Raw genomic sequence first — 26,858 nt, 5'->3', positions numbered from 1 at the left:
AATACATATTATATATCTGATAGCCTTTATTAACAGATTGCAGAATGGGTATAATACAGTACGGCTCAATACACACAATTGTTAAGGGGATGCAGACCAGAGAAAGACTTTTGTCTTGTTTACATTTTCAATTCATTGACATTAATGACATACGCAACATACAGATATATATCATGAGATTTCTGACACACATGACATACAAGTATACAGTACTGTTACATTTGTGACATACAAGATATGCAAATATACAGTACTGTTAAACAGATATCCTAACAGAAAATATATACATACGAGGGGGAGGAAACTGTACATTAGGAGGGGGTGGGTTGGAGGGGGGGCTTGGACATTTACGAGGGCCAGTTTTGAATTGCAGCCTCCCGTAGGTGCTCTTTGAGAGCGGTTTTGAAGGTGCTGCAGTATTTGCCCACGTCCACCTCTTGTTTGATGTGGTCGTTCAAATAGAGAAGGCATGTGTCAGTGGAGTGGGATGTTCTGAAGCCAGATTGGAATTCGTAGATTACATTTTTTCCGCGAGGGACTTTTCGACCTGTTCGTAGACAATTTTTTCCATGACTTTCGAGATGGAGGTAAGAATAGAAACAGGCCCGTAGTTGCCTGGGTCTAATTTTCTGCCTTTTTTGTGCAGAGGGTCACTCTCGCAATTTTGAAGTCTTTGGGGACATGTCCCTGTTTTATGGAGAGGTTTATTATGTGTGTGATGACTGGGGTGATGGCGGCTGCTGAGTCTCTGAGGAATTTGGAGGGGATATTGTCGTGGCCTTGTTAGGTTGGAGGGCGCTCAGTTTTTTGAGTACCTCATCTGTTGTTACCATTTCCAGTTTGAAGTCGTCTTTGCGGACCCCTAGGTTTTTGTAGTAGGCTATGATGTGTTCTACCCCAAAATGCCCTGAGTGGGAGGGTAGTTTATTAACCAGTGGTGTGGCTATGTTTGTAAAGAATATGTTTAGGCATTTGGCCACATCCAGCTTGTCTGTGATGAGAGTGTTTTCTGTCTTTATGTTTATGTTTGTAAATCTGGTTTTTAGTTTTTTGCTGCAGCCTAGTTGGTTGTTGAGTAATTCCCAAAGTTCACAGGGTTTGTTTTTGTTTTCCTCAGTTTTGTCATTAACCCATTCTCTGCCACGCTTATATCCATCGCTGTTTGATCTCTGCCAGCACTGTAAGTCTATGGAGATGTTCACCTTCTTTGTAGGGTTATAACTTTTTAAATTGTATTGCTAAATTGACATTACTATGGCCCATTCAACATCAATTATCTATTGTTCAGGATGTAGGAACGTTTTACTTTTTCATTCACACATTCATACGAAAATACCGTCTAGAGTATAAATATGTTTTAATTGTTTTCTGCAGTATTTCCTAGAACGTGAGATATAGACATAAATGCATATATTAGATTATCAAATGCCGTTTGATACCGATCAACGTTATATTAAAAATGTCAACTGTACATGGTCCTAAATGTTATGACTGATTTGATTTGATTTGATTTTGATTTGAAGTCTTTATTTCGAACATGCAATGAATACAACAAACAATAACAAAAAAGAAAAACAACTCAATCTGCATGTTCGAAAAGGAGTAGGAAGAAGTATACACTTGTTTAATCCTACCCCTTTTCCACTACTCAAATGAGTGTACTATTTTAAACATAAAAAAGAAAAGAAAAGAAAAGAAAAGAAAAAATATATATATATATGCAAAACAAAAAACAAAAACTATATATGTATAAAATAAAATAAAATAGAAACAAAATAAAAATGTAAACACCTGTGAATATCAAGTCCCTTCTTCATCCCTGTACCTTGTGAACATAATTTCCTTATACATCAGTTTGAATTGTCTCATGTTTGGACATTGCTTTAACACCACATTAAGACTGTTCCACAGTTTCACTCCACATATTGAGATGCAGTGTTTTCTCATGGTAGTGCGTACGTTTAGCACCTTTAAATTGTGTTCTCCCCTCAGATTATAACCCCCCTCCCTATCAAAGAACAATTCTTGAATGTTTCTTGGAAGTGCATGACTTTTTGCTTTATACATTAATTGTGCCGTTTTAAATTCCACAAGATCATTTAACTTCAATGTCTTTGACTCCAGAAACAATATGTTAGTGTGATCACGATAACCTGCAATGTGAACTATCCTTATGGCCCTTTTTTGGAGTATAAAAAGTGGTTGTAGTGTAGACTTATAATTGTTTCCCCAGACTTCAGCACAGTAATTTAAATATGGTAAAACTAGTGAACAGTAGAGATCATGCGTGGGTGAACGGAGGGGGGGGGTCGTTTATAATTCCGTGGCCGACGTTAAATGATTTATGTAGTATGGGTGATATATAGATCAGAGCAGTTTGTATCGAAAATGATAAACAAAAACGCTGAAACTCACGGCAGCTTCCTCGCAGCGTTGGGCGATGAGAGTGGAGAAAACAGATCCCAGTTATGTGATGTGGATCGAGGCGATCCAGTTCCGGTTTGTATAATACTAATATACTCCCAAATCATGTGGATTATTGACTTATGGCAACGGATCCATATCCACGGTGTGTGTATTGAGTCCTGCGACGATAAACGAGTGGCCGGACGGAATTAGGGGACGGACCAAGCTGCAACAGGCATTTCCGGTTTGGCAACTCGCCGATCAGCCACCAGGTGGCAGTATTGAAGAGTTGCAGAGTTGTGCTGAGTCCTACAGCATCAGCCAAGACTCCGTGGGTGAAATATGAATACCATGGTGAAAATATGAAATATGAACTTGAAACACGTCGTACGCCGTTATTGGCAGAATTCGCATGAACTTGAAACCCGTCGTATGACGTTATTGGCGAAAAAAGGGCTAATGAAATAATTGTTTGCGGATTTGATCATGGTGTTTACATCGTTTCTTAGTCTGTTTCTTTGTATTTTGAGTTCAGCCACGTGGGCTTGGAGTTCACTGTTTGAGCTTTTGGCAGGCTTTGTCTGACTTTTATGAAGTTCAGAGCATTTTTTTACTCTGGTTTTCATAGCGGTCAGTATTTCAGTGTGCATCCATGGCTCAGCGTGATTTTTAACCCTGGTGGTTAACAAGCGGGCAGAAAAGTGGCAATTTTTTTACTTGAACTTGAGGACTGCAAACTTCTTTTGCAAACCAAAACAACATACTTTATACTTATAGCACATGCATCAGCCTGGTCTCTTTTGAAAGATGGTGTAGGAAAGCCCTGTTAATAAGACTACTTTGTTCTGTAATAGCCCTTTAATATGTTGTTGTTGACAGGAAAGGGTAATTGATTTATGCCATTGTAATCGTTCAGCGTGATGTGCCCAAGCTAGTGTCGCACTCTAGTCTTCTGATAAGGTTACTGGCCCTTTAAGAGTTTCTCCCTCTAACGTGGGCGAGTTGGTCTCCGTGTTGCTGCCTGATGGTGCGGCTGTAGAAACATCTGTCCCTTTGAGGAACGTGTGCGTAAATGACACGTGAGTACAGTACTTATGTTTAGTTCCTGCGTATTCATTCACTCAGCTTACTCTACACTTACAGTATGTCCACATTGATCCATTCCTGTTGACGTTGTTTCTCTCTGTTCTCGAGAGGCTGCGCCGTTAGCTTAGCCGCATGTTAGCCAGCCTAGGCTGCCTCTGCTAGTGATGTGCTGCGTGGTTAGCTTAGCCGCACGTTAGCTAGCCTAGGCTATATAACTATAACTCACTCATTACATCTAGTGAATTGAATGTATCTTTACACCTGGTTTACAGTCCGCCTACCTATATTGTTTACATGCATTGCATGAGTAATTCCCTGCATAGGCTATGTAGGTTATATATAATAACTCTGGTTAAGTGAATGTCTTAGTTACTAGTTGCACTATATTACTAATGAATATTATTGTAGCTATAGACCACATGTTTATGACATTATGTTTATGTACGTCACTACTGTGTTTACTAATGTCAAGTCAAGTCAAGAGTTTTAATTGTCACGGCATACAGGTATACAATGAAATGCGGGTGGTCTTGCCCGCAACGATGTGCAATACAGTGGTACATAATTATAATAGAATCAAAAGAAGAAAACAACATTGTGCAGTAACAGGTAACAGGTAACATGGAGTGACATCTCGGTATCTGTACATAGTTATTTACAGAGCATATGGGACATGCTAGTTAGCTTTGGTAGTGCAATACACTGTTCCTGTTATTCTAATTTAAAGTGTCCTTTCCTTTGGCCATAAGTGTGCGTGTGTGCGACATGAGTGTGTGCCCGCTCATGTTAAAGTGTTAAGTGGCTGCTCGTGTGTGAGCGTGCACAGTGTGCGTGTGTGTGGACAGTTCAATGTTCTGAGCACTCAATGTTCATTGTTCATGGCTCTGATGGCCTGGGGGAAGAAGCTGAGCCTAAGCCGCTCTGTCCTAGTAGCTGGGGTTCGCAGGCGTCTGCCTGACCTCAGCAGCTGAAACAGCCTGTTATTGGGGTGGTGAGGGTCTTTCATTATCCTGCAGGCTCTGGATTTGCACCTCTTGTTGTATAGAACCTGCAGGGGGGGTAGTGCAATACCCGTGGTACGCTCGGCTGAGCGCACCACTCTCTGTAGGGCCTTCTTGTCCTGTCCATGTATACTGTATTGTATTCCTTTGTAGACAACCACACACATGCAAATTCCCAAATACAACCATTAACTGCAGCACGCCTCTGTGTGATTCTTTAATCGGAGTCACAACCCCATAGTGTCCGCCAGCTCTATCAAACGCACCCTGTGGAGGCCCTAGCCCTCCTTTTCAGATGGCATTCTGAAGTTTCTGATTCCAGAAAGAAATGCACTTTTAGTGCTAACGTAATAGTTACATAGGTCTGAACTTGAGTTGTAAAAAAACGTGTTACTCATTGGAAAGCCACACTCATTGGTTACAACGATCCACAATCATTTTCGAGATCGGAACTAGATTGACGGAACTACTGCAGCCTGAGTCGGGAGTGGTATTTTGCGCAATACCGTGTACTTTGCACAAGCCTCAAATACCGGCATGTAACTCGAGAACCGCTGAACGGATTTTGTCGCTATTGACAGGCAACAAATAAGCCTTCAATTCAATATATATATATATTGTATTACAAAATATGCACACCCGAGCCACTAGGGGTCGCCAAAGTGCCGGTTGCAAAAAATCCGAAAGATTTCCCATATGAGGGACGTTGCAGCTTAAGAGGTTTTTAAGTATTGTTGTGAATTTGGTTTTGAATCCAAGCCATGTTTCTTCAACTAGTGTACCACTGAGCTCATCTGACCAGTCCAGGCTCTCCAGTTCTTGGTTAAAGGCCTCGCTAGAGTAGGTTTTGAGGTCCCTAGTTGTGACTGTTTTGTGACAGCCGGCCTTTTGTTTTAGCTTCTTGCGGGTACAGAATATCATATAATGATCGCTTAACCCGCATGCTATAACCCCTTTATTGGAGATCCTGGACTTGTCAGAGGTCAGAATGAGATCAATGGTAGTTTGTGTTGAATCACACACTTGTGTGGGTTGGGTGATTAGCTGCAGATCACAAAACCTATTGAAGGACCTGGAGACGGGTGCTTCCTTACGTTGCATATCCGTGTTCCAGTCCCCAATAAGATTTTTTTCTACATCCTCAACTCCAGCTAAACACCCATCCAGTGTATCATAAAAGCCACTCTGTTCTGGCGGTCTGTAGATTGTCCAGACTAGTACAGATTTAGCCTGTTCAAACAGAATGTCAACTCATACAGTTTCAATTGCCTCATGATTCTGGTCAGTACGGTTAATGAATTTTGTATCTTTATGTATGTACATGCAGACACCACCTCCATATTTATTCCTATCATTTCTGACGATTGAGTAGTTCTCAATTTCTATCTCTGGGTCTTTTACTGATTTGTCTAGTTTGGTTTCAGAGAAGCATAATATGTTTGCCTTACCGTTATTAAACAATTGTCTGATTTCAGCCAGTTTGGGTCTTAGGCTGTTAGTGTTCAGATGGAAAATGTGTAGTCCATTTGAATTTGTTATTTCGTTTATGTCTCCCATTGAGAAGTATTCTTCATCAGACACTAGGCGACAGTCTTAACAGTGTCTCTTAAACTCAGCCAAAGGGCCAGGAGATATGAGAGGTCCAAGGTATTTTCCTCTCCAGTTCTAGTGTGAAGTCATAACAAAGCCATAGACCCATTCTTTGTTTTCATTTCTGTCATATCTGGTATCTCATGTACGTCATCTCGATTATGTATTTAATGTATGTCTGACCAAGAGCTCTTTCTGGTCAGATGTTATCATGTCTGATTGTAAACTGAGCTCTGTGGAAGCAGAAATAAACTATGTTCTATATTTTCATATATACAAATTGACTTGTCTGAATTCCTACGGCTTACTGTCTTGGCTCATTTGAATATTCCACAACAATCCCAGGGTGGTCTTATTGACATTGTCGTAGGACATTCAGATCCTAATTTAATTATAACATAATAACATTTCATAGTTTTGTTATGGACTTTCCCCATTAACTTACATCAGAATATGAATCCATCCCCTCTCTCTCTCTCTCTCTCTCTCTCTCTCTCTCTCTCTCTCTCTCTCTCTCTCTCTCTCTCTCTCTCTCTCTCTCTCTCTCTCTCTCTCTCTCTCTCTCGTTTTATTTTTCTTCAATAGCCATGGACGCGGCTGTGAACCTGACCGCCAGTGAAGTGAACCATCGCAGTGCTCTCATCTCCTGGCAACCGCCGATCGCAGAGATTGACAACTACATGCTGACATACAAGTCAGCTGATGGCAGCCGGAAGGTATTGTAGGACACACACACATACACACACTTACACACAGGATACACAAACACTGTGCACGTACGTGGTAGTGTGTCACACACACACACACACACACACACACACAGCAAATACTGTATTATATGGAGTGATTCCATATCAAAGGTCTACCAGTATGTTGTAGGTGTAAACACACACACACACACACACACACACACACACACACACACACACACACACACACACACACACACACACACACACACACACACACACACACACACACACACACACACACACACACACACACACACAGGATACACAAGTACAGCATATAATGTAGGTATACACAGTAATATCTGTTGTCATATCAAGGTTATTTGCTGTACGTGCAAACACACACACACACACACACACACACACACACACACACACACACATACACAGATAATGTATATCCAAATGAATTACAAACAGGCAAGGGATACAAACATTGGCCCTCATGCTCGAATGGACTTACAAGAATGATCGAATGGTTACTTTTCAGAGATTCATTTGTAGTTACCAACAGGATTTACAAAGGCAGTCATAAATAGGACAGACTGGTGTGCGCCCATGTTCTTAACTCATTCACTGCCAGCTATTATCCTTATCCCGTTCTCACTGGGCCACGCTAAAAGATAGGCATTTTCACTGTGCATCGCAGTGTTTGCAGGGCTATATCTATATTCTTTTTTTTTAATCTTTTTTCCCCTCCTTTTTCCTCCGATTTTCTCCCATCACAATGTTAGTCGTTATGCCAATTCCCAATCCCCTTCCTGGTCGCTGTGCACTTACCCCCCACAGTCGGTCTGGGAGAGTGGAGGCTATCACGTGCTTCCTCCGACACACGTCTAGCCAATCAACCGCTTCTTTTCACCTGGCAGCGCGGACTCTCACTGAGAGGGTGTAACGTGTGGAAGGATCACACTACCCCCCTTAGATCCTATCCGCGCTGAGCAGGCGCCCCGACCGAACTGTAGGAGTCGCTGTTTACAACGACCCGGACCCACCCCGCCAGCTTTCCCACCCTCTAATACTGCCAATTGTATTAGTGTGAACGGCCAGCCAAGCTGGTGACAACGCCGGGAGTTGGATTCGAACAGGCGAATCCAGCGTCTCCGGCGTTGGTGACGAACGCAATCTCCGCTACGCCACCTGACCGCCCTGCTATATCTATATTCTATATTATAGCTATGGAGACAATACTATGGCTCATTTGACAGTAACTATCCCTTGTTCAACATGTAAAAAATTAAAAATTAAATAATTTCATGTATACGTTCGCGTGTTATCCCGTCGTGAATATTGTATAGTTTCAGAGTGATCCTGACAAATTCCTGGGAACTGCGTTATGGAGCGATATGTGAATTTTGCTAAATGTGTTCGCTGGACACGCTACTGTTTCCAAATCAAAGGTATATAATAGGTATTATGTTTCATCATGAATGCATCAAAGGGGGGGGGGGGGGGGGGGTCGTTTTTTGATGCTCTGATCGTCAGCAACGGCATTTGAATACTACATACGTTGATCGGCTGGATCGATATGAAATCATTGTAGGATCAAGGTGGAATTGACGTCAGATAGTCCTTACGTTTGATCGTGATTATTCCAAAAAGAATATTCCAATTGTCTGATTGCGATTTCCAGTATTGATGTCCATTGGGTCCCCGACATAATCTGGCACAACACATGCATCGAGGGGCCATGGACACGTTCCAATGTGCTCGGATGAACTGCTAGACTTGCCTGGACCAAAATTCTCTGCCCGGACGACATTAGATGTGACACACAGTCTGGAACAGGGTTTCAAAGGGTGGGCGATACTGCCACCTAGCAGGATATGGCCGGTATTGCACTCTCTGGGTCTCAGTATGGCTTTTAACGGTAGCATAGAGGTCCGTGATACTGAATAGAATATTAAAATAGAGAAAAAGAAAACGGACCAAATAACGTATATACTCTAGTGCTGTCAATCGATTAAAATATTTAATCTGATTAATCGCATGATTGTCCATAGTTAACTCGCGATTAATCGCAAATTAATCGCATTAAAAAAAGATATATATTTTATCTACCTTAAACGGATTTTTTTTCAAGTTCCAAGTTTTTAAACAAATGTTTTTTAAACATTTATAGACAAACAACACTTACACAATACCTACAATGACATCAACAACACAACAGTACATCCACATGGGCCCCTTGAATTCCCCCTCCACCCCCAGAAACAGGGCTCCCCCAGGCCCATCAGAGGTTCAAGGGGTGACACTCCCCCCCACAGAACAAAGCCCGCTACTTCCAATGTCACCAAGCATCCCCCCCCTGAGTTAAGCCCATTGGAGCCCCCCATATCCCAGGCCGCCGCGCGCGCAGCCGGGCTCCCAGCGACACGGGTCCCTTGAATCAATTGGGTCAGGCCCAGTAGAGGAAAGGATAGGGGACCCCCCCCCACCGAGCCAAGCCCGCTATTTCCCATGCCACCGATAGCCCCACCCCACGCCCACCGACCCCCCAACACACAGGGCCCCTCCGGGCAAAGCCCAGCCGCTCTAATCGCCCTGAGAGAAACCCCTCCCTCCCGCCCTCCCCCCCGAGAAACAGAACACCCCCATATCGTGTCGATGAAAGTCATCCGGGCGGAGTTTTCTAGTAATGTGGATTAGGGATGTTCGATATTGGCTTTTTTACCGATATCCGATATACCGATATTGTCCAACTCTTAATTTCCGATACCGATATCAACCGATACCGATATATGCGGGGTTTCCCCCCCCCCCCCCCAAAGAACGGAATAATTTCAGGTAATAAGATAAGATAAGATAAGATATTCCTTTATTGATCCCCTTGGGTAAATTCAGGCATCATAGCAGCATGGGGGAAGGGGGGGGGGGGGGTGGTACAGGTAGTAAAAACAACACAAGCAGTGTAAACAAATAGGTCGATATAATTAACATTACATATCCCTTGTTGTGGAATTAACACAACGTTATGCATACTTTTAACAATAACTAAAATAAGAATTTCTTCTTACTTGCTTACCTGGGTAAATAAATGTAAATGTTTTTTATTTATTATAAAAAAAAATGATTGAAAACCGATACCGATATTTTCCGATATTACATTTTAATGCCAATATCGGCCGATAATATTGGTAGGCCGATAATATCGGACATCCCTAACGTGGATCAATATCTTCACCCGATCGCATTGAATAGTTATCGGGACGCCCGATTCATTATGCTGTGGGGGGTTATGTCGTGGCCCAAATGGACATACGATCTAGCAGATGGCAATCAAATAATTGGAATATTCTTTTTGTAATCTCACCGGCCACAGGTAAGAGCAATTTAATGTCAATTTCAGCTTGGTTGTGCATTGTTTTCATAGCCATCGCCCTGATCAGCGTATCAATTAATCAGAAACTAACCCCCCCCCCCTTCATGCATGCATGATGGAACATAATATACCGATCATATACATTTGAATTTTTTATTGTAGCGTGTATAGGGACGAAATGCCAATGGATTATAATATGCGTCGCGGCCTATTACTGGCGTCCCAGGAATTACCCTAAACCGCTCTAAATCCATACTTATATTCACCACAGTATAAAACGGGAATGTATGGATGGAAAAAATATTCCTTTTCCACATATTGAACGATAGATAGACTTGATGCCAAATGGGCCATAGTATTGCATATATAGCTATAATATTTAAATAGTTATAGCCCTGCAAACAAGGTGAGCAACTCCATAGGTTCAATGCGTTGGCAGCACATCATATCCTGTTCCCAACGTGGTGGTCAATGAGTTAACAATTACGTTTTACATTTATACATAAATATACATCTACCGCTGCTGGAAGATGTCGCGCATTGAGGAGGGAGTGCCAGTACCGCGACCATGCGGACCTATTCACAGAGAGCAATTAGTATCTAGTGGGTTGTACCAAGACCTGTGCCAGCACTGAGGACCCGGACCAGACCCGCAAACCCTGTTCCACCACACGTCCAGGTACTGTCCACCTTGGGCACGTGCGCATCAAGGCACCCTCCCCAGATGCATTTCCATATCTCAACAGAAAGCAATACCACTCCATCAACCTTCAAATCATCGGCGATGCCCAGAACCACCTGCTCTACGTCGTCTACGTTGGTGTCACGCTCCCCAGGAGGTGTACATAACTCCTACACCTTACAGAACAGCTCTGTGGTTGTGCACCTCAAGCGAGGAGATGCTGGAGACCCATGGCTAATTGGTATACGTGCGTAATGAATCATTCCAGCAAAAGTAGGCTTCTATTATTCTAATGACTTGTTTTATTGGGAGATTGCGGATATGCGCTGGCCCCCTGGTTCATGACCACACTCACCAACCCCCAGATGGAGCAGGAGGTGGCCTACAATGAGAGCCAACCGCGCAGTCATTCCAAAGTCGAGCGCAGCATCGAACTGCTGAATCTTTTTTGGACTCTGATTTCACATGAGCCCATTTATTTTTCACTTCAGCCACTGTGCGCTCCTCTCTTGACACCACCTTAACCTCATGTGTTAACTCGTCCCATGCCGCTTTTTCTGGGTGTCCTTGTACCCGTATTCACACTACTAAATAAGATGTCACGCTAAGATGTCATGTTCTACAGTACTTACTACTATACTATAGGGTCTTTATACCTGTATCACTTTACATTAATTTTATTAAAGGTCCCATGCATTATAAATGTCATTTTCCAGTGTTTAGCATTGTTTCCTAGCAATGGGGGATTATATCAATGTGGTCTGTGTCTCTAATTATTATATTGACTCATCAGTCTAGTCTCGAGTTCACGAGATCTTCGCTCACTCAACTAAGCCATTCTGATTTGACTGTTTTGCTGACGTGAATACTACTGGTTGTAGTCACCACCACCCACAATTCGCTCAACAACAGAGCAGTGAAATTACTTCCTCAAACAGAGGGTGCGACAGACAGCAGAGAACGAACAAGCGAGAGAGAGATAGAGAGAGAGAGGGGGAGAGAGAGAGAGGGACCGCGGCGCAGGAGTGTGTAAATGTGTCTGCGCCACGGGGATGGGTCTTCTCCCCGCAGTCGGGAGCACTCCATATCACTGTCAAAATATCTTTGCGCACGCTCCCACGCGCACACCCAGGGGTTCAGTGGTAATATGGGAACTGGTAACACGCCGCTGCGTGCGCGGGTACGTGCATGCGCACAGAACAGATTTTTTTTTTCTTTTTTTATAAATAGCGAAGCTGAAAAAGGTAGCAGTATGTAGCCTTCAATATATAAAGAAATTATATTGTCAACAGATATGGTTAAAAAACAAACAATGTTTTAAATGTAATAGTAGTTACAATTTCTTTAATTGGATCAACTTAAACTAGAAAAGTAAATACAAACTAAATTAACAATGTAAGTTACATTGTTAATTTAGTTTGTATTTACTTTTAGTTTAAGTTAATTCAATTAAAGGGGAACTATCTTATAAATGGCCTTTTTGAGTGTTTAGCATTGTTTCCTAGCTATGTGAACTTATATTAATATGATCTATGTCTCAAAATTCTCATATTGGCGCATTCTTCCAATTCTCCTCTCACAATATTCACCCTCACTGAACTGAGTCATTTGAAAATGTGCGCGATATGTGATGTCAGAGAGACACCGCTGCATGTTAATGTTCAGGCGAAGACGACGCTGCACAGTGGTTTAGGAGCCCAGCCTCAAAACAGCTCGAGATCTTGAGGTAGAAAAATGCTGTTTTTGAGGACTTGATTAGAAATACAAAACAATGAATAAAAAAATATATATATTACAGAGGTGTTCCATAGACTCACAGGAATTGTGTAAAAGTGCCCAAATAGTGAAAGAAATAGTAAAATAGTTCCCCTTTAAAGAAATTGTTTTACACACAAACACAAAAGCAAACTTAAAATAATCAGACAACTTGTGTTTACTTGAAGTTCTTTATTTTGAGAAGGGGAAAAAGTACACATCACTTAAATTTTTTCAATGTAATTTGTTTCACAACAGTGGTTTCAAAACAGTCAAGCAAGCCCCCACCAATGGGTACAGTAAGACCTGGTTTATCAAAGCTATTTAAACAATATTTGCCTTTGTTGAAAATGGAACAACCTTCCAGTCGGGACTATTTGTCACATAGTGAGAGGTTCCACAGCTCAAGTAAAACTCCACCAATTGGTCCTGGGCCTATATTTAGGTTTTGCTATTCTCGTTCTCTTGTCCTCAGCTGAGCGATGGGCTCTCAGCCAAGTTGTGACATATGTTGTTGGATCCCAGAACTTTCTAGGTGGTCCGTTGATCTTAATGAACATCAAACATGCTACCCGTGAAATCATTAACCGTGTGCGGGTTGGGGAGATAATTTGATTCATGGCACTGAATCCCCTTTCACATTCTGCAGTGCTACATGGAATTACTTTTGTGCAATTCAATAAAGGCCTAAGCCCATCAGGTATCATTTCTCCATTGCTCTCAGTCTCAATGAAGTCCCTGAATCCATCAATAGTACTGTTAAGGGGCAGCCTGAATCTTTTGCACAGATGCTTTATTTCCACCTCGCCAAATCCTAGTGGCATTTCTTTTGGCCAGCTTTTACACTCAAGAACTTGGAGTTGTGCAAGCAATTGAACATACTGTGCTTCAGACTCTTTCTGTGCCACTAATGATGACCCCTTAAAAGATGCAGTGGTGAACAACCGATTGGTTAGATTATTGCTCAGACTTCTGATAAACTGTTTCCGGTTGATGGAAACAATTTTCGGTCTGTCTGTCAGATCAACTGTGCCAAATTTACCTTCTTTTACTGCAGTTTCAGCTTCAAGGACTTTGTTGCCTTGTTTTTCTCCCATTGCATCAATGAATTTAATGCAACGCCTCATACGTTTGTCTGCAGAGGTTAGTGTCATTTGGCGGTTTTGCAGAGCTTCTGAAAGAATGCTTAACTCACTTAGGGTGTCGTACAGCAGTGCTAAATCTAGCAAAAACTGATATGAAGTCATTTTCCTGAATAGACCTTCATATGTTTTCCTATCAGCGCTCTGTCGTCTCTCGTCTGTCATTGCCATGCTGAAATTAGCACAAAGTTACATTACTGAATGATTGTATTATTATTCTTCCAATGTGATTGCGTGGCAAATACATTTCTTTGTAAGAATATATCTGCATTTTGTCAGTACAAGATTAATCAGTGATCACATTGAATTAAAACATGATTATTTCCAGTGCCACGATTATTTATTTCAAGAGAAACAAACAGGCAAATAGCCTACCTTAGTCAATCTGGACAAATACATTAGGGCCTATAGACTAGAAAAAAAGAAAAGCTGTTTTAAATGCGGTTACTTGCCTTGTTGTGGAGTGGCAGGACAGCTGTCTCTGTTGTGGGCGCGGGCGTTGGAGGTTGTATAGCGAAACTAAGTTTGCTTTGGATAAGCTGATTCTTCTGAAGCTGCAATTTTCTTCTCTTGGGGAGCGGCGGTGGCATCGTTGGTTCAGGTAACAGGTTGCCTTGCAGGTAGGAACAGAACATGATACTGTTGTCAAATGATCTGTTTATATCTGTTTGTATTTGCGGGCGGGGGCGTGGTTGAAGATGCGCTTTTGTTATGGGTGGCCGGGTACTTAGCGCACAACAAATGGATAGAGCGCATTTTTGTGTGCGTGTCTGCGAGTACACGCGAGTACACATCTGTGCGCGATCGCGCGTACTTCTGCCTCAGTGATCTAGTAACACGGCGTGTAACCGCGTGTGACCACGACTGCACCCCTGCGCACACCCGTATTCCGATCCGTGCAATAATATTCACAGAGGTATATATTGTCATTTGAAACAAGTTACCAATGCATTGTCCCGTGGGATTATGCCCCCCCGCACGAAATTAATTAGTATCCCCATCAATCTCTCTATCTCTCTCTCTGTCTGCCAGTCGCAGACTGTGTGGGTGACTGTCACTCAAAGTGCTTATGGGCGGAGCCCAGCACAAACAGCATGAAATCCTGAGGTCGAATTTTTTAGTTTTTGAGTACTTGATTAAAAATATAAAACAATGCATTTTTTTGAAAGAAACTTTACAGATGTGTTCCATAGACTCACAGGAATTGTGTAAAGTTGCCCAAATAGTGCAAGGAATAGCAATGCATGGGACCTTTAATACTACAACTCTTTACATGCATCTGATGATCACTATTACTCAGTAGTATTTATATATTTTATACCCTGTCCGTATGTTACTATTGCACTTTACTGTTATATTTGTACTCCGGTTAGATGCCAAACTTATTTCCGTTGTATTGTACTTGTGCTGTATAATGACAATACATTTTAATCTAATCTAATCAAATTTTGATTAGTCACAAATTGCTTTAGCGCAATTCAGCTACCTTGAATATTTTCTGCACACGGTCCAGTGTTGCACACCTCATAAGGAGCTGGCTGGGTCGTTTCTGTATACAAATGCAGGTGTACGAGAACGAGCTTTAAGTTTAAGAATGAGTGACGTTCTTCATTCAGGGGATCGCAGCTGAGCACACGGCTATTTAGACCTTTTCACACGTGATGCCATCCGGAGGTGGACCTTCGTAAATTTGTTCTTACAAACTACTTACGAAGATTGTTACAAAGATAGTTACGTACCACTTTCGACAATCAGTCTGAATTGACAATCAGACTGGTACTGTACATACAACATAACTAGGCAGAAAAGCACATTACAGAGTCCACTTCAAGGTCAAGGGGTCCAGGGTGAGAGGTGGGAGGGCAGGCTGGGACAGGGGGTCCAGGGTGAGAGGTGGGAGGGCAGGCTGGGGCAGGGGGTTCAGGGTGAGAGGTGGGAGGGCAGGCTGGGGCAGGGGGTCCAGGGTGAGAGGTGGGAGGGCAGGCTGGGGCAGGGGGTTCAGGGTGAGAGGTGGTAAAGCAGGCTGGGGCAGGGGGTCCAGGGTGAGAGGTGGGAGGGCAGGCTGGGGCAGGGGGTTCAGGGTGAGAGGTGGGAGAGCAGGCTGGGGCAGGGGGTCCAGGGTGAGAGGTGGGAGGGCAGGCTGGGGCAGGGGTCCAGGGTGAGAGGTGGGAGAGTAGGCTGGGGCAGGGGGTTCAGGGTGAGAGGTGGGAGGGCAGGCTGGGGCAGGGGGTTCAGGGTGAGAGGTGGGAGGGCAGGCTGGGGCAGGGGGTCCAGGGTTGAGGCAGGCAGGAGACAGATGGGACCTTCTGTGACAAAACATGGAAGTCAAGCAAAGAAAAACACATGCTGACGGGACAGGTACAAGAACAGAAAAACAGCTACAAACTGAAACAAATCTTTATAGGCAGGGCTAATTGGAGAGAAGATGAATATCAGGTAGCCTGACTCCCACACACCTGACTCCATGCCTGCAACGAAAGAGAGAGAGAGAGACAGAAAAGGGAGGCGGCAAGCAGGGGTAAAGTGTGACACGTACATGCATTAACTAATTCATTACTCTAACTTTAAAATAGGAACTACATGCCTAACCCTTCTTATCCTAACCCTAACCTTAACCTAACTCTAACCATAACCACTGACCCTATACCTACATAAATAGCCCCTTTGCCTTGTGGAGTCCAGCTAATGTCCACACAAAGACAAAAACAAATCCTGTTTTCATTAACATTAGGAAAACAAGGATGCACAAACAAACACACACATACTGTACAGTACACACACACACTGCACATATTGTATCCTGCCTAAGGACACTATAAGTCTTTATCTGTTGGGTCACCATATACACGCTCCCCTATCCAATCATATCCCGACAGTCTGGAGATACTCTAAAGTGCATTACCATGACGTATGGGTGCGAACGCATTGGGAGATAAGCCGAGGTGAATCTGAGGTTCACATCCATATACCTGGAAATAGAAAATCTTATTCTGTAGATAGAATATACTGTGAAACCCCTTCCCTGATGGGTGACAGTGGAGCAAATGGAAAACAGATGCTCGATGTAATCAAAGTTTACCTACCTGATGTGAATGGGCATCAAGACAGGAGAGGTGGAGGAAGGATGGAGAACAGCTTTTCTTAAGAATATATATATATATATATATATATATATATATATATATATATATATATATATATATATATATATATATATATATATATATAATAGGGCTGTCAATCAATAAAATATGTAATTGTGATTAATCACATGATTGTCCATAGTTAACTGTGATTAATTGCACATTTCATATCTGTTCAAGATGTACCTTAACGGGATGTTTTTAATACTCTTATCAAAATGCCAAATGTATGTTTATTAAATTCAACAAATAACCAAAATGACAAATATTGTCCAGAAAAACAAAGGTACTGCATTTAGCACAACAATATGCTGCAAATAATCATAACATGGCAAGGCCCAATAGTCAACAACAGATGGCCATATTACATATTGACTTGCTAAATGTAACATTACTCAGTAATATGAGTCCTCACACAATGTAGTGTCCAGCTTTACTCTTATGAAGGTGCACTAAAACATCCACATGTTGTTTAAGCATTCAAACCAAACAATCGATTGCAATGCATTGCAACAACAGACACATTGGTAAGCTACAATTTCCATTACTCAAAGATCATTCCCTGGATCCCTCACAGGCAAATCACACAATGTAATTGCGTCATGTGGGGAAAAACAAAGGGTCACAAAAACATCCCCTTCAGTGTCACAAATCCAACTGAATGGAGTCCTTTTACAGACTAATATACTTTTGTACATTACAACTCTCCCTCTCACACAGCACCATGAGGTTATTTTCATTGTCTAGGCATATTGTTCAGAAGAAGTGTGGTATCCAATATGAACTGGTATATATATATTTATAATATATATATATATATTTTTTTTTAGTGCTGTCAGGCGACTAACATTTTTTATCTAATTAATCACAGGATTTGTAATTAATTAATCTAATTAATCGCATTGTAATCGCATAACCATTTTATGCCTGATATTATATATTCTATAATCATATTTCAAATTGCATGTGTCCGGATGGCAGAATTCAGTACTGTATCTACAAAACCTTCTGTTTAATCATCTTCCATCTATTAATTTGCTTAGATTTTTCAGGTCTGGTCAATTTGAGCATGGTGTTATTCACAGTCAAAGATAACATATTTCTGACACTGGGAATACATTCCCTGAGATCCATAGATGTCCCTAGAACCAGATACCAAGAACATGCAAATGGACCATATTTAAAAAAAAAAGTCTGTAAATGTGTATTCTACGTTCTTATGGAATGAATGAGGTAAAATATATATCATTTTTTGTAATACATTTTGAGTTAATTTTCATAACGCGATAATTTGCTGTGTAATTAATTAATCTAAATAACGCGATAACCTGACAGCCCTACTTTTTTTTTTATGTGTGTTATGCCTAAAATGAATTAGTGCCATTAATATACATTTGCATTAAGGCGTTAATAACATGCTAACTTTTACAGCCCTAATATATTTCTATATATATATAAATTTATATATATTCAAACAGACAAATAACCAGGCCAGGACCAGCCACAATTTCATGAAAGAAGTCATTTTCTTAGCAGCTATAGGAAGAAATTATGAAAAGCTGGTTTGACTGGCGACTAGTGGTAATTTAAAGTCCCTAAAGATCCTATCAGATGTGACCCTTTTGTAAACAAAGTTCCTAAAGAGATAGTTATGTTTTCTTTTGTTTCACAGTTACTAATGATGATGTTGTAGAGTCCCTTCTCAGGACAACCTAAGCTATTCCTCATACTAGCTCTGGCTAGTTAGCCACAAACCAATGCAATGTCAATGGGGTCAAGCTCCTGTCTCGATCCCATTGACTTTGCATTGGCTTGTGGCTAAGGAGCCCAGGAGCCCAGAAGAATCATTGAGTGAATAGTTCTGATTCAGCAAGGATCAGAGGAAATATTAAAAATACATCACACATCGTAATAAAACATTTACAATATATCACACGTCATAACCTTGTAAAACATTTAAAAGTAAGAGCACCAAAGAAATTCAACCAGAATGACACACGGACGGACACACTCACACACACACACACACACACACACACACACGCACGCACGCACACACACACACACACACACACACACACACACACACACACACACACACACACACACATACACACACACACACACACACACACACACACACACACACACACACACACACACACACACGCGCGCACGCACGCACGCACACACACACACACACACACACACACACACATACACACACACACACACACACACACACATACACACACACACACACACACACACACACACACACACACACACGCACGCACGCACGCACGCACACACACACACACGCACGCACGCACGCACACACACACACACACACACACACACACACACACACACACACACACACACACACACACACACACACAAGCAGACAGTCCGCAGTGGGGTGAGAATGCGATGGAGATGTTATTTTAATATGCCCTAGTGGCAACATTATTCATTTTAATTAAACTCTTTGATGTGTCTGGGTGATGGTAATGAAGGTAGATTAAGGCGCTGCGAGGACGCCTTTAATGACTCGACTGAAACCGTTTCTCCCCCTCTCTCTTTCTCTCTCTACCTCCATCTGTCCTTGTCAATAGCATGATACAGTACACATATACACATACATGCATACAGTCCATGCACACACACAAACACACACACACAAATACATCTGAGAGTATGCATGCACATACACATACATGCTCCATGATGAGAATAAAAAATACAAATTAAAGGCTAAGAGAAATGCTGTGAGTAAATTATGAGCATAATTCTCTCTGTCTCTCTCTCTCTCTCTCTCTCTCTCTCTCTCTCTCTCTCTCTCTCTCTCTCTCTCTCTCTCTCTCTCTCTCTCTCTCTCTCTCTCTCTCTCTCTCTCTCTCTCTCTCTCTCTCTATCTATCTATCTCTCTCTATCTCTCTCTTGTATTTGTCCAGTGGGTGTCAGTCATGCACAGTAGAAGAAGGATATGACTTCTCTCTGTTTTACCCTTGGGTTCATGCTAGTGCTCTCGCTGTCTGGCTCTGTTGAAATCCTTAACTCTTTCTGAGTTGTGATGACAAGTGGCAGCATGTGGATTACAACACGAGCATCACGACCGATGTATGTTTCATAGCTGTTTTTATGTTTTATAGACCGAGACTCAACCCAAAGTACACCCGCTTAATCATATCCTTCTATGTTAAATGTTTCTTTGTATTTATTTATGTATACTGTATATGTATATATTTATTAAAAAGGGATCACACACAGTAATTAACATTTCCACAATTGTGACACATTGTACAGTGCCAGAGTGAGCTCAATAGCTCCATTCCATCTGTATAGTCCCTGACAGCTGCTAATACAAAAGTATGTTCATGTATGTGGTTGGCGTTCCAGTGTCTATGGTGTTGCAAATTGTATTTCACCATCATACCATGTCAAATTTCCCACGGGATAATAAAAAAAAAGTATTTCTATTCATACTATGATGAAAACAAATAAACAGGCCAACAATATATTGGAGAACATTCCTCTTACAATTTTAAATGTAGACTTTTTATCCAAAGAGACTTACAGGTTGTGAACAACATGTCCCTCTTAATTTGACCACTCTTTGGTTTGTTGACATCTGTTGTACAACTGTATCCCTGTGCACACCCATATGCTAGATTCTGCGTTTTAATCGGGGTCATAACTTTTTGGCCAAGCTGCAAAGCCACATCTCGTTATGATTTTCACCTTCAAAGTTGTTTATAACCGTAACCATTCCCACTACCTACACATTAAAGATGCATGTAAAAGTGTAAACGCGTGATCTAGCATCTACAGTACCACCTAATGATGCCACCTAAGCTACTAATGATGCCACCTACCACCTAATGATCCGACCGGCACCAACCGGTCGGATCGACTGCCAGTGTTTACATTCAAATGATTCACCTACCAAATAATTATACTGTATAACCATTCAAGCTTAGAGCAAATACTCTACCTTATGATCTGCATAACGAGAGATGTTGTTGCTAATCTAGTTGACAGAAGGATGGAGCGGGTAGAGGAAGGGAGGTACAGTTTATGAGATAGTATTGGGGAAATTATTTCCTCTTTCTTTTTCTTACTGATTACCTGCCGGAAATTGTAAGCAGCAAAGTGATTATCAGATTACTCAAACTCAACCACGTACTTCAGAATTAATTGATAGCATATGGTCGGATTTAAACAGATTTATTCATGTGATTATGTTATTATCTAATTGTATCCACAATCTCCAAAAAGTAAATATGTATTCAAAAAACAAGACTAGGCAAGCCTACACTGTAAAAAATAAAAAATAAAAATTCACAGGAAATGCACTGTATTATTTTACAGATTACTTTTTTTTTCTACTTTAAGTATAAATGCCATAAAAATACAGTAAATTACCTTTTATCAAAATATTAACCATTAAATAAAGGTTGTAATCTGTAAATGTATTTGATTTTACTGTAATTTGACAGTAAGTATTTGGAAACAATTGATGCCAGACATTTACCGTTTTCTTGCAGCTTTTTTTCTTACAGTGTAGTTAATTCAGACTCAGCCGTAACACTCATGCATGCATGTTACAACAATGGGGAGTCAGTTAGAGACATTCACTATTGTAGGCCGGCCCATGCTCTGTTGACATGCTGTAGGCCTACTCTGTTACCCACCAGCCGTGCTTGCGAGGCTGACAAACTGCTTCCCTTCCCTGTGTGAGTTAATGAAGCTTCCGTTGCACAAGCTGTATCTGAGAGAGCCACCTCTTATCTAGTCTAACAGTAGATCTGATACATGATAACCGTTTACTCTGCATGTAATGACCTGCATCACCATTAGTATAGGCTGCACACACACAAGCATGCGCAAACGCACACATAATACACACAAACAGACTCTCACACGCACACCCAAGCATGCATGCACGTGTGCGCTCACACACAATACACACACAAACTAATGACACACACAAACGTGTGATACACATGCACACCCACACACTAGTGACACACACACAAACACACGTACACACGCACACACACACACACACACTAGTGACACACACACACACACACACACTAATGACACACACATACACTAGTGACACACACACACACACACACACACACACACACACACACACACACACACACACACACACACACACACACACACACACACACACACACACACACGTGATGGGTAGGTAGACTTTATGAACTTCTCTCTTCAGTAAACAGCCAGAACCAATTATTCTTTGAGACCAATCCAATTAGCCAATCTTAGCGAGTCTGTCACTGTGTCGTACTGCATGCTGTGTAATCCCTCCCCTCATACCAAAGCAATGACCCGGGTCAGACCTGGGATTACTGACGGTGTGAAAGGGTTGACCTGCCTAAGGGTTGACAGTGTTGGGAAAGTTAACTTTCTACATGAACTAGTTCAGTTCACAGTTCACACATTTTAAAATGAACTAGTTCAGTTCATAGTTCATAATTCAAAATTTTGAACTAAAGTTCATGGTTTAAAAAATGAACTAGTTTATAGTTATTTTTTTCAATACTATTGTTGCAAGCTATTATTTGTCCAAAGTATTGCCACAACCATAATAGAACCACAGACGGCAATCAGAATACTGGCCTTTCCATCACACTGTGATTATTTATCAGTGTTCATCTAGTGGGCATTTCCTTTTTTATGTATCCTTTATTTATCCAGGAATGTCCCATTGAGATACAAGATCTCTTCTTCCAGGGAGTCCTGACCAACACGGCACACAATAAGTTTCAACATAAAAACAAGGGCATTAAACAAAAAACATACAAATCAAAATTTAATTTAATTTAATATAAACACAGAAGGCCATTTGTGCAGTGGCAAGAAGCATAATCAGATCAGCAATAGCATCAGGTAAAACAGTTTCACTTGCAGCGTATTCCATGCTGCTAGTCTGGTATTAAAAAAGCAAGTATAAAAGGACAGAAGTCTGGAGATATATAAGGGCAGCTTACCTAGCAATGACTTCAGAATAAAAATCGACATGTGTGATTGTCTTCTTTGATACAGAGAGGACCATCCTAAAGACTGATACAAAGTGCAGTGGTGGGTGCGAGAGCCTGCACCCGTTACAAAACGTATAGCAACATGGTACGCAGAATCCTGCTTTTTAAGCAGTGAGGAAGGAGCATGCATATAAATCACATCGCCATAGTCTAATACTGGCTTCAGACGGGAAACATTTCTTTAAACGGAAGAAAAAGTCTAGTTTAGGCCTAGGTTTTCTCAGTAGGTTCCCAATATGTACATCAAAGGCCATCTTTTCATCAATCCATATGCCCAGATATTTGTAGGATGCTACTTTGTCAAGGCATGTGTCATACAAAGGTCTGATGACCTAATACAAAATACCTGGACCGGGCTGTTATGAAGCCAGCCCGTCCAGTAAGTGCTTTAAGCACAGATTCCGGTAGGTAAGAAATAATACAATGCGTTTTCCAAAAGTAAACTGATATTTATTTATAATGGGGATTGAAACCCACAGCAACACAATCAGGGGAAAAAGGTAAGGGGAGAACAAACAAGGTAAGTATAAAATGGACAAACAGACAACACTACAGTAAGTATCAAATGATAAGGCCAATAATATAGATATGCTCCCACACGATAGTGGCAATTGGCACAGAGGCCAATCTATATATATATATATATATATATATATGCACCTTGGTAGCAAGGCTAACACAGACACCTACCAGGTAGCAGTGTGAACAGGATGAACACACAGTCCCATACAATAATGGAGACAAGGCCAATACAATCGAACCCACACAATAGTGGAATTAAACACAGTTCCACAACAGTGGCAAACAAAGGCAACCTCCAACACAGTGGTCACTGGCAAATGACACAATGAGGGGCCAGGATGTGTGTGTCCTGTCAGGCTTTATCCACCCGCCCCTCGAGGCTGCTGCCGTCAGCTGCCCCTCATCAGGCAATCAGCACTCTTCAGTGTAGGGACAGTCTTTTTTTATTTTTATTAAAAGCATCCTGTAGAAGCTCTATGGCCTGAGTTAAAGAGGAAGCCACTTTGTAAACAACTGTCTCATCGGCGTATCGGTAATACAGTATGTTCAGTTCACGTTCGCCCAAAATTTAAGACAGCAAGGCAGTGACAGCGGGTCAAGCCGGTAACAGCCAAGTTCACTAATATGCACACAAATGTACTTATCATCATTAAAGGGTCACTTCGGCTATTTTCTACCTCAATCCTATCGTTCTGTTGTGAGGAGGACATTGTAATCTGACATAAAATGTACCAATGCGTACATGCCACGTAGGCTAACAGCAAGCCAGGGATGTGAATGGTGGAATATTTCTCACATTGGTCAACGACAAGTATTTTATGTCAATACATTTATGTCATTGTCCATTGAAGTACATATTCAGGAAATGTTACACCTTTTGAACACAAGAGGGCGATATTACACAGATTTGGTGCTGAGAGCCTCCAGGAATCAGCTCTCTAGCCTCTGTTTACAACATGGAAAAGCCATAGTGAACCTATTGTCGTTGATATACTGTACTCCTCTTAACCTCTTAAGTGGTTAACCCCTAGCCATATTTCCAGAAAATTTGCCTAAAAGTACATACCCAAGTAAATGGAAGATTACTCCACTTCTACAATGTCCATTTGCATGTTCTTGGTATCTAGGGACATCTATGGACCTCAGGGAATGTATTGTCAGAATTTTCTTTGAAGAATCTTTGATGTCCCATGCTAACATTGACCAAAATATGCCACTGAGCTCATTCAGCACCCTTTTGAGATCAAGTGTACAAAAAATCTAAGCAAATGAACAAAGGGCAGATGATTTACAGGGGGTTTTGTCGATAAAGTACTGCATTTTGCCACGTGCAATATGAAATATAATAGTGTGCTTGTGTAATAGTGGCATAGTGTGTAATAGCGTACTAGTGTAATTGTATAATAGAAATACTTCAGGGAATTTAACTTTCAATGTTCTATGTTTGCCCCACCCCCTACACTTAAGCCTGTGTAGGTTTCTAGAAAGGAAATGGGTGGCTGCCACCTGGTGGAAATATGCACTCTACTGAGTACACTTTTCTAAGTGCAAGAGCAGTATACAGGAATTTATTCAGGAAGATATTAAGCTCCTCTCCCTGATGCACCTACAAGAGATATATTGGATATGCAAGATTGTCTTCAACTGACAGGATTTACTTAGGAAAGGGGGTTATTAGTTTCATTGGTAAAAACAACAGGCATGATTTCCATTAGCAGTGATTTATTTTTACAATGTACAACAGGATTGTACTTTCTCTGCCTGAGGGATTACAAGACTTACAAGGTTCATGTTTTTGTAATGTAGCGTGTGCTGAATGGTGATTTTTGTAAGCTGGTTTTCCAAGCAACTTTCCCTTCTAACTCCATTGTATGTGTGTGTGTGTGTGTGTGTGTGTGTGTGTGTGTGTGTGTGTGTGTGTGTGTGTGTGTGTGTGTGTGTGTGTGTGTGTGTGTGTGTGTGTGTGTGTGTGTGTGTGTGTGTGTGTGTGTGTGTGTGTGTGTGTGTGTGTGTGTGTGTGTGTGTGTGTGTGTGTGTGTTGTAGGAGTTGATCCTGGACGCAGAGGACACATGGATCCGTCTGGAGGGTCTGGCTGAGACCACAGAGTACACAGTCAGACTGCAGGCTGCCAGAGGCCTGGATACCAGCACCATTGTATCCACCACATTCATGACAGGTACACACACACACACCTACACACACACACACACACACACACACACACACACACACACACACACACACACGCACACACACACACACACACACACACACACACACACACACACACACACACACACACACACACACACACACACACACACACATAGGATTAAAATATTGTATACGTTCCACTTGTTCCAAGGACATCTATGACTACAAGAAGCATCTTCTCAGCCACGATGTCTGTCTTTTTACAGTGGAGATAGAACAAAATCTTGGCAAGCTGTTTGACCCTTCTCTTTGATAGGACTGCAATCCCCACACCACTAACAACGAATGAACATGCTCGAGGCTATCATAATTAAAATATAAAGATGATGAACACCAATTTGTGCAGCCAAGGGCTTTGTCCAGTTTGTCCATTTACATTTACATGTAGTCATTTAGCTGACACTTTTATCCAAAGCGACTTACAAATTGTGTACATCAAGTCAGCCGGAGGGGTACACCTCTGGCAGCTAAAGGTAAGTAGTATTGTTCATCAAACACTGTCGAACTTAAGTGCTACTCTGAGTGCATAGTAGTATAGACATAATTGTTTGCATAGTAGGTAGTAGTATAGGCATAGTAGCATAGTACTTAGTAGATAGTAGTATAGACATAGTAGCACATAATAGTAAAACACAGTAAGAAGGTTTTATATATATTTTCTTTTAATTATTATTTTAGGTATTAATTGAAGAGGTGTGTTTTTAGTCAACGGTGGAAAATTGGCCGCGTTTCAGCTGTCCTGACTATGGTGGAAAGTTTGTTCCACCATCGCGAAGAGAAGAATGAGAATAGCCTGCTTTGCTTTGATGACCCCCCAGGAGCCCGCATAGAAGCAGAGCGTACGGGTCTTACGAGTGTGTAGTTGGAGACCATAGAAGCAGAGCGTACGGGTCTTACGAGTGTGTAGTTGGAGACCATAGAAGCAGAGCGTACGGGTCTTACGAGTGTGTAGTTGGAGACCATAGAAGCAGAGCGTACGGGTCTTACGAGTGTGTAGTTGGAGACCATAGAAGCAGAGCGTACGGGTCTTACGAGTGTGTAGTTGGAGACCATAGAAGCAGAGCGTACGGGTCTTACGAGTGTGTAGCTGGAGACCATTGAAGCAGAGCGTACGGGTCTTACGAGTGTGTAGCTGGAGACCATTGAAGCAGAGCGT

General features: G+C 41.7%; 1 protein-coding gene across 1 annotated transcript in view; it reads left to right on the top strand.

Moving 5' to 3' along the window:
* tnr (tenascin R (restrictin, janusin)) overlaps positions 1-26,858 on the top strand; it is a gene marked incomplete at both ends in the record, with an annotated part of 302,941 nt that overhangs the window by 250,572 nt on the left and 25,511 nt on the right. The window contains 2 exons of the mRNA XM_084327726.1: positions 6,669-6,799; positions 25,532-25,664. Coding sequence (XP_084183852.1) covers positions 6,669-6,799; positions 25,532-25,664 — 264 coding nt within the window. The remainder of the gene's footprint in view (positions 1-6,668; positions 6,800-25,531; positions 25,665-26,858) is intronic.

The sequence above is a fragment of the Notolepis coatsorum genome (assembly GCF_963971535.1).
Source record: "Notolepis coatsorum genome assembly, chromosome: 13".
Lineage (NCBI taxonomy): Eukaryota > Metazoa > Chordata > Actinopteri > Aulopiformes > Paralepididae > Notolepis > Notolepis coatsorum.
This window is presented reverse-complemented; position numbering and strand designations above follow the sequence as displayed.